Source organism: Crinia signifera, chromosome 1 (genome assembly GCF_055691185.1).
Source record: "Crinia signifera chromosome 1, ASM5569118v1, whole genome shotgun sequence".
Classification (NCBI taxonomy): Eukaryota; Metazoa; Chordata; class Amphibia; order Anura; family Myobatrachidae; genus Crinia; species Crinia signifera.
This window is the reverse complement of record NC_139217.1, coordinates 74,985,899-74,999,232: the sequence shown is the minus strand read 5'-3', so window position 1 is coordinate 74,999,232 and position 13,334 is coordinate 74,985,899. Positions and strand designations below refer to the sequence as shown.

At 40.0% G+C, this 13,334-nt stretch overlaps 1 protein-coding gene across 4 annotated transcripts in view; it reads left to right on the top strand.

Moving 5' to 3' along the window:
* The window catches only part of PDS5A (PDS5 cohesin associated factor A), a 78,662-nt gene extending 66,313 nt beyond the window's left edge, over nt 1-12,349 (top strand). For 2 of the 4 annotated variants that reach the window (XM_083164016.1, XM_083164159.1), the window contains exons 28-34: nt 1,275-1,394; nt 3,556-3,618; nt 3,996-4,141; nt 4,745-4,841; nt 5,019-5,371; nt 7,073-7,220; nt 8,414-12,349. In XM_083164016.1, the coding sequence (XP_083020142.1) occupies nt 1,275-1,394; nt 3,556-3,618; nt 3,996-4,141; nt 4,745-4,841; nt 5,019-5,371; nt 7,073-7,220; nt 8,414-8,437 (951 nt within the window). In that variant the 3' untranslated portion in view covers nt 8,438-12,349. The remainder of the gene's footprint in view (nt 1-1,274; nt 1,395-3,555; nt 3,619-3,995; nt 4,142-4,744; nt 4,842-5,018; nt 5,372-7,072; nt 7,221-8,413) is intronic. The other 2 variants (XM_083164088.1, XM_083164233.1) reach the window with 2 other exon arrangements.
* The last annotated feature ends 985 nt before the right edge of the window (nt 12,350-13,334 follow it).

The window sequence follows — 13,334 nt, the reverse complement described above, 5'->3', positions numbered from 1 at the left end:
CAGTGTGGGGCACCCTGGAGAGACTGCATGAAGTCCATCCATATAAGCCTGCCTCAGTGTCCTACATTTTAGGGAGACTGCATGACAACAGTCCATCACAAGTCTGCCGCAGTGTGGTACGCCACATCAGGTTGTGTTTAACCCTTCGTTGCATGATTTGATTTTTAAAATATTTTCATGCTTCTTGTGTATTGTACTGACAAGGAAAAAATAATGAAAAAATCACAGGCAAAAATTAAAAGATTTATTAGGAAAAAATACTCTGTAGCAAATGGTCAACTGTTTTATGTTGTGTACTGAGTGTTTGTATAGTGAGATATTTGGGTATGTATCAAATTTGCAACCGTATTCAACAAAGAGTTAATGGGGCAGATGGATTAACCCTTAACCAGAGATAAAATGCAAGGGTGATCAAGAGATAAATGTCCAGCCAATCAGCTCCTTACTGACTTTTTTCAAACCATGCCTGTGACATGGCAGTTAGCAGGTGATTGGCTGGATGTTTATCTCTCTATCACCCGTGCGTTTATCTCTTGTTAAGGCTTAATACATCTGTCCTAGGGATGCCAATCTCGGGATCGGCGGGATCCCGGGATTTAGGGCATATTTGGATCCCAGGATTAAAGGCTTCCTTATGTGTACCGCTGAGCGGGCCGGGGAGGAGGTGGTTAACTTAAGTCCGGGCAGACGCGGCGGTGTTTGAACTGTGTGGTTGCGCATCGTGACCTCTAACATCACGCTGCGCTGCCTGGCAACAAGGTTGTGTGGCTGCGCAGATCGATGTGAGAGATCACATCACGTTGCGCAGCCACACACTGATTCCCACGCCTCCGCATTTTGCACGGACACAGAGTTACCCGCCTCCTCGCCGAGTCACCTCGCCTCCTCCAGCCCGTCTGCCCGGAGACATTGTTAACCGCCTCTCCCCCGGCCCGCCTCAAATGCCGCCGGCCTGCCGCACATATACCCTCTATGCTTAAAAGTAATTTATCAATTATTGGGCATATCTGGCCTCCCTAATCTGCCCCAATGTAACATTTCTCCAACGGAATGTGCTGCGATTTGTTGGTCATGGCATTTGTACTAAGTTGCTGTTGGCTAACTGTATGTAGAAAACTACAGAAAGATGTCACCAGTATTGGTCTTTTTGTACTGTGGTTAAACCTCTGCATATTAGTGCTCACCAAATAAATGTTTATTGCATTTACAAAGTTAGAGTTGTGTGCAGTTATGGTTGCTGGACAATAGAAACAGCTGGATTTTCTCTCTATTAGAAATTGTACACTGTCTGCGATGTGGCCCTGTGCGTCATGAACAGTAAGATCGCCATCACGCTTGCAGAAACGCCTAAGGAACCAATGTTGCCAAGTAGATTTTTCACTCAGCCTGATAAGGTAGGATTTTATGCTGGTTTTTACTGTTATAAGGTATGTAAAAAAAAAAGTGTGTATATGTATGTATGTATGTATACATACATATATATACATATACATACATACACACACACACACACACACACACACACACACACACACACACACACACACACACACACACACACACACGTATGGACGTGTATATATAATAGTATTTTAAAAATGAGCGGAAATTTCTTATCTGCACTTTATAACAAGATTAGTGACAGCAGTTCTGCATTGGGAACACTTTTTAATTGCTATAAAGCTGATTTGTAGGAAACTAAATTATTAGGTACTTGTGTAATAACTGGGCGCCCGATTTTAACATCGGGTCGGAAAAATCGAATCGCATTGAAATCTGATGCGATTTTTCCATAGAATTCATGGTCCTGTTCATTTCCTCACCATCCAAGTGGGCATAGAGTTGATTTTATATAGCGTGGCGAGCGCAGCGAGCCACCGAGCCCGAAGCGTGGCGAGCGGCCGCAGATTATTTAAAATGTATTCCGTGTCCCCTCGCGGGGCTCGCTGCGCTCGCCATGCTATATAAAATAAACTCTATGCCCACTTGGATAGTGGGGAAATGAACAGGACCTTGTTAACATTGAATGCTATGCGATTTTGCCGATAATCGCGTTGAATCACAGCAGATTGTATGCCTTAAGGTAAGGCATACAATCACAAAATCGGGCGTCCAGATATTACACATGTACCAATTATTATATATTTTTTTTATAAACTTTTTTTATTGAGACATTGTAGATATAGTAACAAATACATTTAAAATTGTACAGTGTATAGAATTTTCATTAACAGACTGTAGTACATAGTCAATCATTAGGGTGAGTCCAATCATCAGTCATATTTATAAATGCAGATGTATGTAGTCAACACAATATTCAGTGTTGACACACTATCCTGTAATCTGAATGCTACATCCTGCACACTTATTACATACAATATGGTAGTAACTTACTGCAAGTCTCTCCCCAGCTGGAAGCAGCATCCAATGAATGTGGAAAATCACTGAGCACACAGTGGTGGTTGGGTGAGGGAAGCGGTTATCCATCAAGCGTTTGCTTTCACAATACAAAGTGAAACCATTTCCTAGGAAGATTTTTTTCAAATTTGTGCCTTTAGGAAATGCATGATATTGCTGCAGTGGTTATCTCTTGCAAATCTCCATCTGGATTTTCATGAGGATAGGGCTGTTCTTTCGTACTAAATCATTTCCACCCAAGTTTTCCATATTCCGGTCATGGATTTCTGTCCTAATCCACTTTCAGACGGGGATTCACTTTATTGGCTGTACTTAATGTACTTAGAGGACATTGTTTAGGAATACAGATTAATGTTTGTACAAGATTGACCTGCGTCCAGCCAAGGGGAATAGCTAGATAAATCTTTGGTTTTCCACCCCTGGTTTATAAACATTCCGAGAAAATGACCCCAAAAATATGTTATGTAAGATAGAGACGATACCATGGGAATAATGGGCGTGACCTAGCTTCCACGCGGCCACACCCTATTTTTAAACAAGCAGCACATTTATGCTATATAAAATCATATTGTGACACCTCAGCGGCGTGTCTGCACAGCAGGGAGCAGCAGGAGGAGCAAACTGCTGCTGACAGGAGAGCGTTTACTGGTGTTTTCACAGAGACCACAGTGATTGTGCCCTGCTCTGCTGTGCGCTGGCTCCTGCACCACCGGCAGTGCACAGAGGAGGCAAGTGGCAATGTTGCGTGTGTGGGAGCCTCATCTCCTTAAGAAAAGAGCCACAGTTGGCCACCCCTGTTCTAAACATCCACTTTGAAACGTGGAATCCTTGCACGTGTCGGTGAGCACAACATGACATGGAGCCTAATCAGTGCAGCTATGTTGGCCAGGCCGCATAAGATACTCTGTTCATGTCCAAGCACACACCCCTACTTTTACAGAAGATTTGTGTCCCCATGGTGTAGTTTTCCCAAAATATGAAAAGTTTGTAGCTCAAATAATCCTGTACAATCCAGTTAGTCGTCATAAATTGCTTTCGACCTGCATACTTCCATTAGATTGCTTTGTTTAATAACCTGGTAACATATGGTCATTGTTTAAAAGTTAGATATATAAACCAGTTTGTTTTTTATATCAGGATTTCTGCAATGACAAGAGCTATATATCTGAAGAAATGAGGGTTCATCTACTAACGGGAAAGGTAAACTTGCAAACAGGCTTTTCTCCGCCAGCATTTGCTTATCCTAATCTAACACATGAAACATATCTGCACATCTATCTTCGCTAGGGTGTGGTTACTGATGACAGTCCGCAAGTGTGGCTTGGAAATAATATGGTAGTTTTTTTTTATTTTATTTGGGGAAGATTATCCCATGATTTTTTTTCCCAGCATCCACACCACGGTTCTACAAACATCATTCTATATTGTTTTTTTGTTCAGATAGCAGTGCCCCTTTAATAAGTGCCAGCTAATAGTAACTCAGAGTTCTAGAGCAAGCCAGTGCTTGCAGTATATTCTTACCGTTCTGCACTGTAGGAAAATAAATGTAAGTGTCCATCTACATTCTGTTTTCCCAGCCAAAGCCAACCACAGTGCTGGGTGCTCTGAACAAGCCTCTGTCTGCCACCGGCAGGCGGCCTTACCATAGAAGCACGGTTTCCGACGCGGTCACCAATGCGAGCATCATTTCAGAATCTGATTCTTCTGTTCTTATACAGCAAAGGTAAATCCATGTCTACTATTTATTTTTCTTATTACAAAACTAAATTATGTCTTTAATACGGAAGCCTATCACAGTTTTTAGATGTGTCATTGGTAACCTAGTTACCTTTATCTTGCTACGTCACAGTAACTTGGGTAGTAATGTGACTGTAATGTTGGGCCAGATGTATCCAGCTTCAAAAAGTGGTAAAATGGAGAGCGATAAACAGCCAGCCAATAAGCTCCTACAGGCCGGGTTTGAAAAATGACAGGTAGGAGCTGATTGGAAGGTTTTTTATAACTGTCATCTTTTGGACTTTATGAAGCTGGATACAGCTTGTTCATTGTCTGTTCCATTGCTTAATAAAGTCTTATTCTAAACATATTTGCCACAAGTTTAATCTTACCGCTTTTCCTTACGTCCGCTCAGGCTCTTGGAATAGAATCCAAGTAAAACGTTTGTCTTAAGTATTTCTATAAAACAGTGGTACTGCTGGGGTTCCAACCCAAACGTTTACTCCTGCCACCCCTCCAGCACCATGCCTTACTGCGATCTCAAAGTGTAAATCCTCAGGAAGCTGAGCTTACTGTTAGGAAGCAATGTAACCTGGTTATCTCTTTATAGGGATCCCAGCTCAGAAATTGGAGTCAGTGAAAATGATGAACATCTGGTTACAATGATTTCTGTCACTCCAGTCAAATCTGACACGGTTAAAAACAAGGTACAGTAATGTCTCCATTTGTTTTTGTTTGTTTTTCATACTTTTATAATTTAGGTCTCATTACAAAGTAATCCTGATTTATTAAACTTGTATTTATGGTTAGAGCTTCCATGTTGCACATTTCTGAAAATGGTTAAAAAAAAAAAGTACTATTTATTATTTATTTGTTCCTCTTAGGAGGTGAATTCGGATCAGACAGTGACACCTAATCTTGGTGCAGAGCGGGGTAAGAAGAGATCTGCTGCGTCACTGGGGGCAGAAAATATCCACAAACAGTCTGAAGAGAAGAAAATGGACGATGTGACGCCGACGCCACCACCGAAGCCCAGGAGAGGGAGGCCGCCAAAGTCAGAGTCTCAGGGCAGTGCAGCAAAAAATGACGACACGAGCAAGCCATCAGGACGAGGGCGTAAGAGGGCAGCAGCTAATCAAGAAAGCTCTGCAGGAATAGAGGCGGGCAATGCCAAGGTACCAAAACAGCAAGAACTTGCGGCCAAAAAAACAGCACAAAGGCAAATGGATTTACAAAGGTAAACCCTGGGGAATGTGTAAGCTTCTGCACATGATCAATCTTTTTATTTTAAATGTTTTTTTTTGTTTTATTGAAGCAGCAAATGTCATGTTCACATACATTGCATCAAACAATAATGGAATAACAAAAACATAAGTTCACAAGCAATAACCTAAATATAACTGCATTTTGGAGTAGTAAATTACAATACATAGAAATGGTAAAAGATTTACCCCAACGTTTCGATATTATTCTTCGTTCTAATCAGTCAGTGTCTCACCATCTCCTCCCCCACCCGCACAAGGGGTGTATCAAACGTGCAGCAATAAATCTCATTCACCCTTAAATACTACATTACAATTTATAGTTTGCTGCTATCTGTAGTGTATATACTAGGATGAGGTTTTTAAGCTCGTATGTATTTGTATTTTCAACGGAGTTGATAGTGGCTATGTTTCCCACGTGAGAGAATTTTCCTGTTTTGATTTCCTTATCCAAAATGTCCAACCCACGGCGTTCTGAGCGTAAAATGTCATTTAGCTTTGAAAAGTGAAAATTACACATTAATGCACTACTCAAATGCACCGGACTCTGCAGCTTTGTCTGCAGAAACGCTGCAATTAGTCACCACGACCTGCTACATATATGCTTACAAAATAGCTGCTTTTAAAGAAGTGCTTGTCCTAAAAGGGTGATGGCATTAATGCACAGCTTATAGGTCCCGAGTAGTTGGCAATGAAACTGGCACACCTTATATTTCAGCTTCCTTGAGTAAAAAAGGTTGGGGAGAAATTCCACAAAACCATATGGAAAGCTGGGTAACTAAGAGTGTATAGCAGGGATGTATGTTGAAACGAACCCTAGCAACATACTGTGTTCAACATACAGCTTCAAAAACATGATATTGGTTAGAGAATCTCTTCTAGAGCAGCATCAGCTAATTAAGGGTGGCTACACATTTGAACGATGGGCAGTCGGACAATTTCTACTTCGGCCAATGTCGTTCCTGATTGCCCGCTCAGTATCCGGATAGTAGATGTTGTCTAGGTGAACGTCTTTAGGTTGGTGGCATATAGTCGACATACATTTGGCCCTACCTCCACGTCAATTCTGATTGATAACAGTAAAGTGTGTTGAGCACCGCAAGGCACCTGGTCCGAAGCGGATACACTTAATTGGGAGCCCACTAGCGTTTTCATGTGTTTCCATGTCAATCTTTTGGTGTTAACCTAGACATTTGTCAACCTCATATACAACAACCTGTCAGTACACACCAGGAAGATTTAATGAAAGACATGGTCTACAGGAAGAAATTGCGTATGACCCACGGAAATGTATTCTTGCGGGTACACACAGTGATACCTGACTGATATAGTGGCATTGAGATAGATTGTTCAGGTGTGTGCCCACCATAGGCGTTTGAAAGGTTTGTTGAGCACCAACAGTTCATTCAAATCTTAGTGTTTTTTCTGTTGGAGAATCTGTTGGAACTGCTAAGGGCACACGCGTGTAGAATAGGCCTCTAGAAGGACAGAGTTCAATGGTTTTAACAAGGTAGGCACTGCAACCCATCTTTTGGTCTTCTGTACCAAAAATAATTACAAACTGCTCCAAAGAATAACTTGCAACAAAGTAGTATTTATACACCATTGTTTCACTGTTTGATGGAAGTGCAAGTAGTGCGTGCAGGCTCATTAAATACAGGTTCCAATTCTTACAGCAGCAACGGTCTGGGCAGTGAAGGAGATTTCCTATGGGAAATAGATTCGAGTCCAGGATACACATCTAATGATGCAGATCTATTTAGTGCATGTGCGAGCAGCCAGGACACGGAAGATACAGCGATAGAAGAGACAGGTCACTTGAAGGTGCAGATTACTCCTAGTACAATGGTGTTTTCACATTCATCTGTAAATATTGATTTGGGCAGTTGCAAGATGAGCTGTATATAGTGTGTTCTTTTATTTATTAATAACCTTGGCAAAATGAATATTTCATCCCAGTAATCTGTATATAGACAATGTTGCGTTAATACAAAGTCATCTTCCTGGTGGGTTAAAGGTATAAATCTAAATCAGCATGCTTTACACAGACTGCAAGTGCTGCTTTAAGTTTTCACCTCCAAATGCTGATCATAAAGCCTGAAATATTAAGAACTAACCAGTGAAAGAAAAATCTTATTTTAAAGCCTAATTTCACCTCTTTGTCTGCACACTAAAATATAATTCAGTGCACCAACACCTGTCATATTAAGGGGGGTATTCAATGTCAGTCCCGTTCTCGGTCAGCTCGACCAAGAACATGCAGGCGGGATTCAATGTCCCGCCTGCCGGGGAGCGAAAAGGGGGCGTGGCCGGGAAGAGGCGAGCTGCAGCCGGCAGCTCATCACTTCCCGGCTGTTCTCGGCAGAACGAGCCCGACAGCTAGTGCTGTCGGGCTCGTTCTGCCGAGATACCCTGCTCAATGCTGTCGGAAGACCGCATTGAATAGGGCCCAGCGGGCATCTCCCCGATGGGAGGTGCTCGCCAGAGATTGAATATCCGCCTAAGCCTTCAAAGCAGCTCTTACAGAGGACCACATGCTTAATACCTCTTTCACATTGCACAAATAACCCGGGTCGGACCCGTTTGCTGCCTGGTGGACCCGGGGTAATATGTGGTGGGAACGCACCACACAGAAATAACCCAGTTCGACCAACCTGTTTTTTTTACCCGAGTTATAAGAGATTAATTCTGGCTTGCTCTCTGTTTAATGGGCGACCTTGGTTTAATCTGAAAGCGCCGTACCGGGATCGCGATCTCTTGTCCAACCCTGATTTGCCATGTGAAAGGGGTATGAGTCTTCATGGCAATTACTTCACCCTTTGCCAGCAGTCTTACTGCATTAATAACAAAAAATATTTCAATGTAACATGAGCAATGGTTTTGACCAGTTATTGTCAACGTGAATCGGGCACTATGTGCAGCTTTCTACTCTATTTCCCATTACTTGCATTTGTTAACGCTGAGCTGTCCATGTGTAAGACTACTATGCAGTGACTGTTTGTCTTTTGAATTGGTAGGTAAGAAGAAAGAGGAGTAAATGAGTTGCTGTAACACCAAGCATTGCTCCACACTTCAAGATTTGATTCCATTTTTTTTTTATTATTATTATTTCGGGAGATGAACTTGCTGATATATTTACTGCTTTCTACTTTTAACAAAAAGAAAAAGGAAAAAAAAAAATTTAATGTGATAAAAGTCACCAGAAAAAAATGTTTTTCAAACTCATCAAATTCTCTCAAGACAACATTTTTTCCATCTGTCGAAATGACGCTACGGTTGTACGGAGCAAAGGATTAACAGCAAGACTTCAACACATCACGCACACCACGTGGATTGGGTCTCAGCAAGCCGGGATCTACACTGTATTCTGCTTGATATGACCTAACTACGGCCAGCTTCGATTTGAATAAATTTGACCTGCGCATAGACTTGTTCTACTGGTATAGAGATATATATATATAGAGGGACGGCTGAGGCCAGGGTAAAGGGAAAGCTTGCTGGATTTATCTGTTGGTAACAGTCCCATGTAAAATTACCCAGCAACTCTTTTTAAATAGAATGAAATGTACAGTTTTATTATTTTATAATTTTTCTCCCCTCCCCATCTTCGTACCATCAATATTTTGTTTATTCGTTTGACTCAGTGTGGGAACCACAGCTTATTTTAAAAGAAGACACTTCTTGAAGCAATTTCTCTCATCCCCTTTGGGTTATTATAATATGTGATTAATGTACATATTAATATGTTGTTGTTTTTTTTTTTCTCAAACCATATATCATGATCATTAAAGCCGTTTTAATGAAATGCTCATGATAAATACTGTACTGGATTGCAAGACAGTCCAGCATTCGGTTTTATAATGTTGGTTGCCAGATTTTAATAACAATGTAAAGAGAAACTTTTTTTTTTGTTTTATAAGAGAAATAGTTGTGTTAGGCAGCTTTATAAAGAGAACTCGGAAACGCTGGCTCTTCAATTTTTAGGTGTTTTTTTTTTTTGGTGGCTTTTTTTAAAGTCCATGTTTCTTGATTGTCTCAGAATAATTTTTCCAAGGTTTTATTTTAGGTGGATAGATGTGCACACTGCATTTTGTCAATGAATTAGTGGACACTTTTGTGTATCCCCAATGCTGTCTGTGCATCTTGTATGTACACATGATCATATTTAAGTTTTGTTGCATACAATAAACGCTTCTAGGTGTCTCATTGTGTCCATCGTTTTTTTGTTTTTCTCTTTCCATCCTCACTACAGTCCTGTCTATTTTCATTTCAAAGAATTTTCTCCGATCATCTTCTGTAGTATGTTCACCATTAATGACCATATTAAATTTGCAGTCTTTCTGGTCACTACAAGATCTATCAATAAATAGTAATGCTTCACCCATCTGCCCGGATCCCTCCCTTTATTATGTGTACTCAAAAATGTCTACACATATGTATTCAACATACAGCCCTCCGGCTGCCTTTGAACAACACCACCGAGCATGTCCTGTCATGTTTTTAGCATGCCCTATTGGCAAAACTGTGGCAGGGCATTTTGGAATGTCTAGTTCCACAGCAGCTGGTGTGCCACATGTTGAATACCCCTGCTCTGCTCTAAAGTCTCTCTAATTACTGGCGCAGTAAATGGACTTCTAATACATTCAGGAAGGGTATGCAATTGATTTTTTTTTTTTTTTTTTGTATGACTTTCAATTCGGCCTATTCATTGACAGTGTGATTGTCAAATTACTCATTGATCCACATGCTTTTGGTACAACTTTTTCAGCGATTCCTTTTTCGATGACCGCCACCACCCCAAAAAATGGAATAGGCATCAGCGAAAAATGTTTTAAAAAACTGATTATGCCCACAATTGAATAGGACAAATTAAATATCCCCTTTTACGTAAAACTCAGGTAGTCTACAAAAAACAAGCTTGTTAATAATCAGTCTTTATATAATGGCTACCTTATGTTATGCTCTGCTTGCAGAGACTATATCTCAATCACACCAGTGCCCTGATGGAGCTTGTAGTCTATATTTCATAACACAAGGATTCTTTTTGTTGGAGACTGTGAACCTGTCGGTATGTTCTTTTTGAGTTTGTGTGGAAACCCCTACACACCTCCACACAGATAGTACAGTTAAACCCATGTATAGGTTTGCCTTTCATTTTGAAATCTAGCCAAAATCATAAATCTAAACTGCCTTATTTTATAAATGTAATATGTAATGGGAAGTCTATGAAATCTGTCTGTTCTAAGAAGTGTAGAAAAAAAATACTGTCCTTTTCTCCAGTGTGATTCTAAAAGTCGCTGTACACCCTTTTGTTTCAATAATTCTCCCACTGGAAATGGGAGAATTTGAGTGAGGTGTGCTATCTTTTAGGGTATGTACCCAACATGGGTGCCATCTTAAATCTAAGTCTGTCATGTTTCATGCACAGTTTTTGAAACAAAAGGGGGTACTGCGACTTTTGAGTCACCCTGTAGTGCCGTTTAGAAAATGAATCTAGTCTGGTAGCCACAGTTTTTATATTTACTTACATAAAAGATTTTTGCAGATGTCACTCATTAAGCTTATGATTTGTGATTGCACTATAAAATTAGACCTAAGAATTGGATGTCCAATAAAAAATAATCTAGAAAAGTTGTTGAATTCCAGTTTTCTAATGGTTTCAGCCACTTTTGACTTACTCTGTATTGAGTTGCAAGTAATTAAATAAGCCCTACTTATTTTTGTAAGTACCATTTAACCATCAATGTGTTTTCTGTATCCTTCTCCAGTTTGCAGAATGGCCACTAGTCTATTTTTAGGACAGTGCACACAATACTGCTTGTAAATATTAAATGCCTTTGTATTAAATATGTTTTCATGCAGCATCTGTTTTTTTAATATAGAGGTTTAAAAATATTTACATGTCATGAGTAGATTATTAGAGGAATTTCAAATCCCCATGTCACCTCACCCTTACTTTAAACCACATTGAAATTGGGGAACAGAGACAATTTAACTGGAAAAATAGAATTCAGCGTTTCTAAAGATTTAAATTGCACTTAGGAATACATACTGTCTATGCCTTCCTTAATAATGCTGAAAGATGATTCTGACTATTGAATCCAAATTTCGTTTCGGGTCCATTGGAGCCATTTCTATTATGTACCAACTACTTTTGAACAGGTCAGAGATCAGTTCTATTTTGTAAAATAACCGATTGCTGACAGATGTTCTGTTCTCTATTAAGCATGATAAGGGTTTGGTTAAGGTCCATCTTTCCCTTAAAATTTTGCCTGCAGAACTGGCGTACCTTTATTTTCCTTGTGCCTTATTGCATAAATTGTTGTTCTGAAACCGTGCCCCAGTGAAGGGAGGGGGGGATGTATTCTACATCATCCCACCTCCGGAACTTATTCCATTTTGGCAAATAGAAAAAGCACAACCAAAATATTATTCTAGAAGGTTTTAAACATTTTTATTCCTACTACGAGTTGTAGCTTTTTTTTATTTCTGCAGCTAATCTGTCCTGTCTAAAGCTTTGAAATTGTTTGATTAATTGGAACCTTTACACTTCTATATTTTTTTGCAATATATAATACATGTATTGGCAAGAAGATGAAACAAACTTTTGAGATGCTGCTGATGGTAACAAAATGTGAATTGACTATATATGAATGTAGTTAATCCCATGTATGTTTGAGTTTTCTGTGTACAACGTAGTCTATTAACATGCTATGTTTTCAGATTTCTTATTTGTCTTCCTTACTATCCACATGAATAAGTTGTATCGCTCTCTGCTGAATATTCTACCAATTGTCAATCTTTTGTATCTCTGAATCTGCACATCCCATTAGATTTTCTGGCCATCATATACATTTATTAATTAAACCAGGTTTCAAAAGGGAAAATAGCCATTTGTATTTTCCCTCCAAAGTGTACATACAGCTATTTAATAAAGTTCAATCTCTTCTTAACATTTTGTTCTTGGATTTTTATTTTTATGTATTGAAACGCCGACCTCCAAATCATGAAACAGGTCACACACTACTGCATGAAGTTATTGTGTTTTTTCGGAACCAAAAAATAAAAGCATTCCCCTACATTTGCAGCATGTGCCCTGTATGTCTCTCAACATATTTGTATTTTTTTTAAATCAAGAAATAAAGTACAAACCATGCAATTACTTCCTCCACTGATTTGGAAAATGTGTTGAATTAAGCAGCCTATCAGATTTTGGCTACCTTTATAAACTGATGTTTCCCAAACTCTGTCCTCCGGGTGCCCCCAACAGTTCCAGGTAACCCGGAAGGTGCACTCATTACTCACTGACGTATTTTAAAAGATCCACAGATGGATCTAATTATTTCACTTGTGACTCTACGGGGAGACCTCGAAAAATGTGCATGGTTAGGGGGTACTTAAGGACTGCGTTTGGGAACCACAGGAAAAGAAAACATGGTTGCTATATATATACTGCTTAGAAAAGTTTTTCCTGTTTGTTTATTGTACAGCTGACTCATTAGAAAAGCAAAAAAAACTTTTGTAATGATGTATCACATTGTGCTTGAGGAATCAAATCTTTTGTCTTCGTAAGCTACTGTATTGTCAAGCACTCCAAATACATTTCCTTCAGCAGCCTAAACTGATGACCGCTTTATGCTACTAAAGCAGTGGTTCCTAAACTGTGCCGTGGCACCCTAGGGTGTCTCAGAACACTTGCAGGGGTGTACTGAGTTAGTGGTCCAGGACCAATTCAAATTATTGATGGCCAATAAAATAGGCAAAACCATGGCTCATGGCTTCCAATCATAACATATGTGAACAAGCAGAAGTGAAACCTGACCCTCCCCTCATACCTGACCCTAAGGATGAAATACAGATGTAGCGCCGCTCATTCTTGCAGTGGCTGGCGATTATATTGCCAGGGTGCGCAGGCGCACAAGACACTCGCGCGCCCCA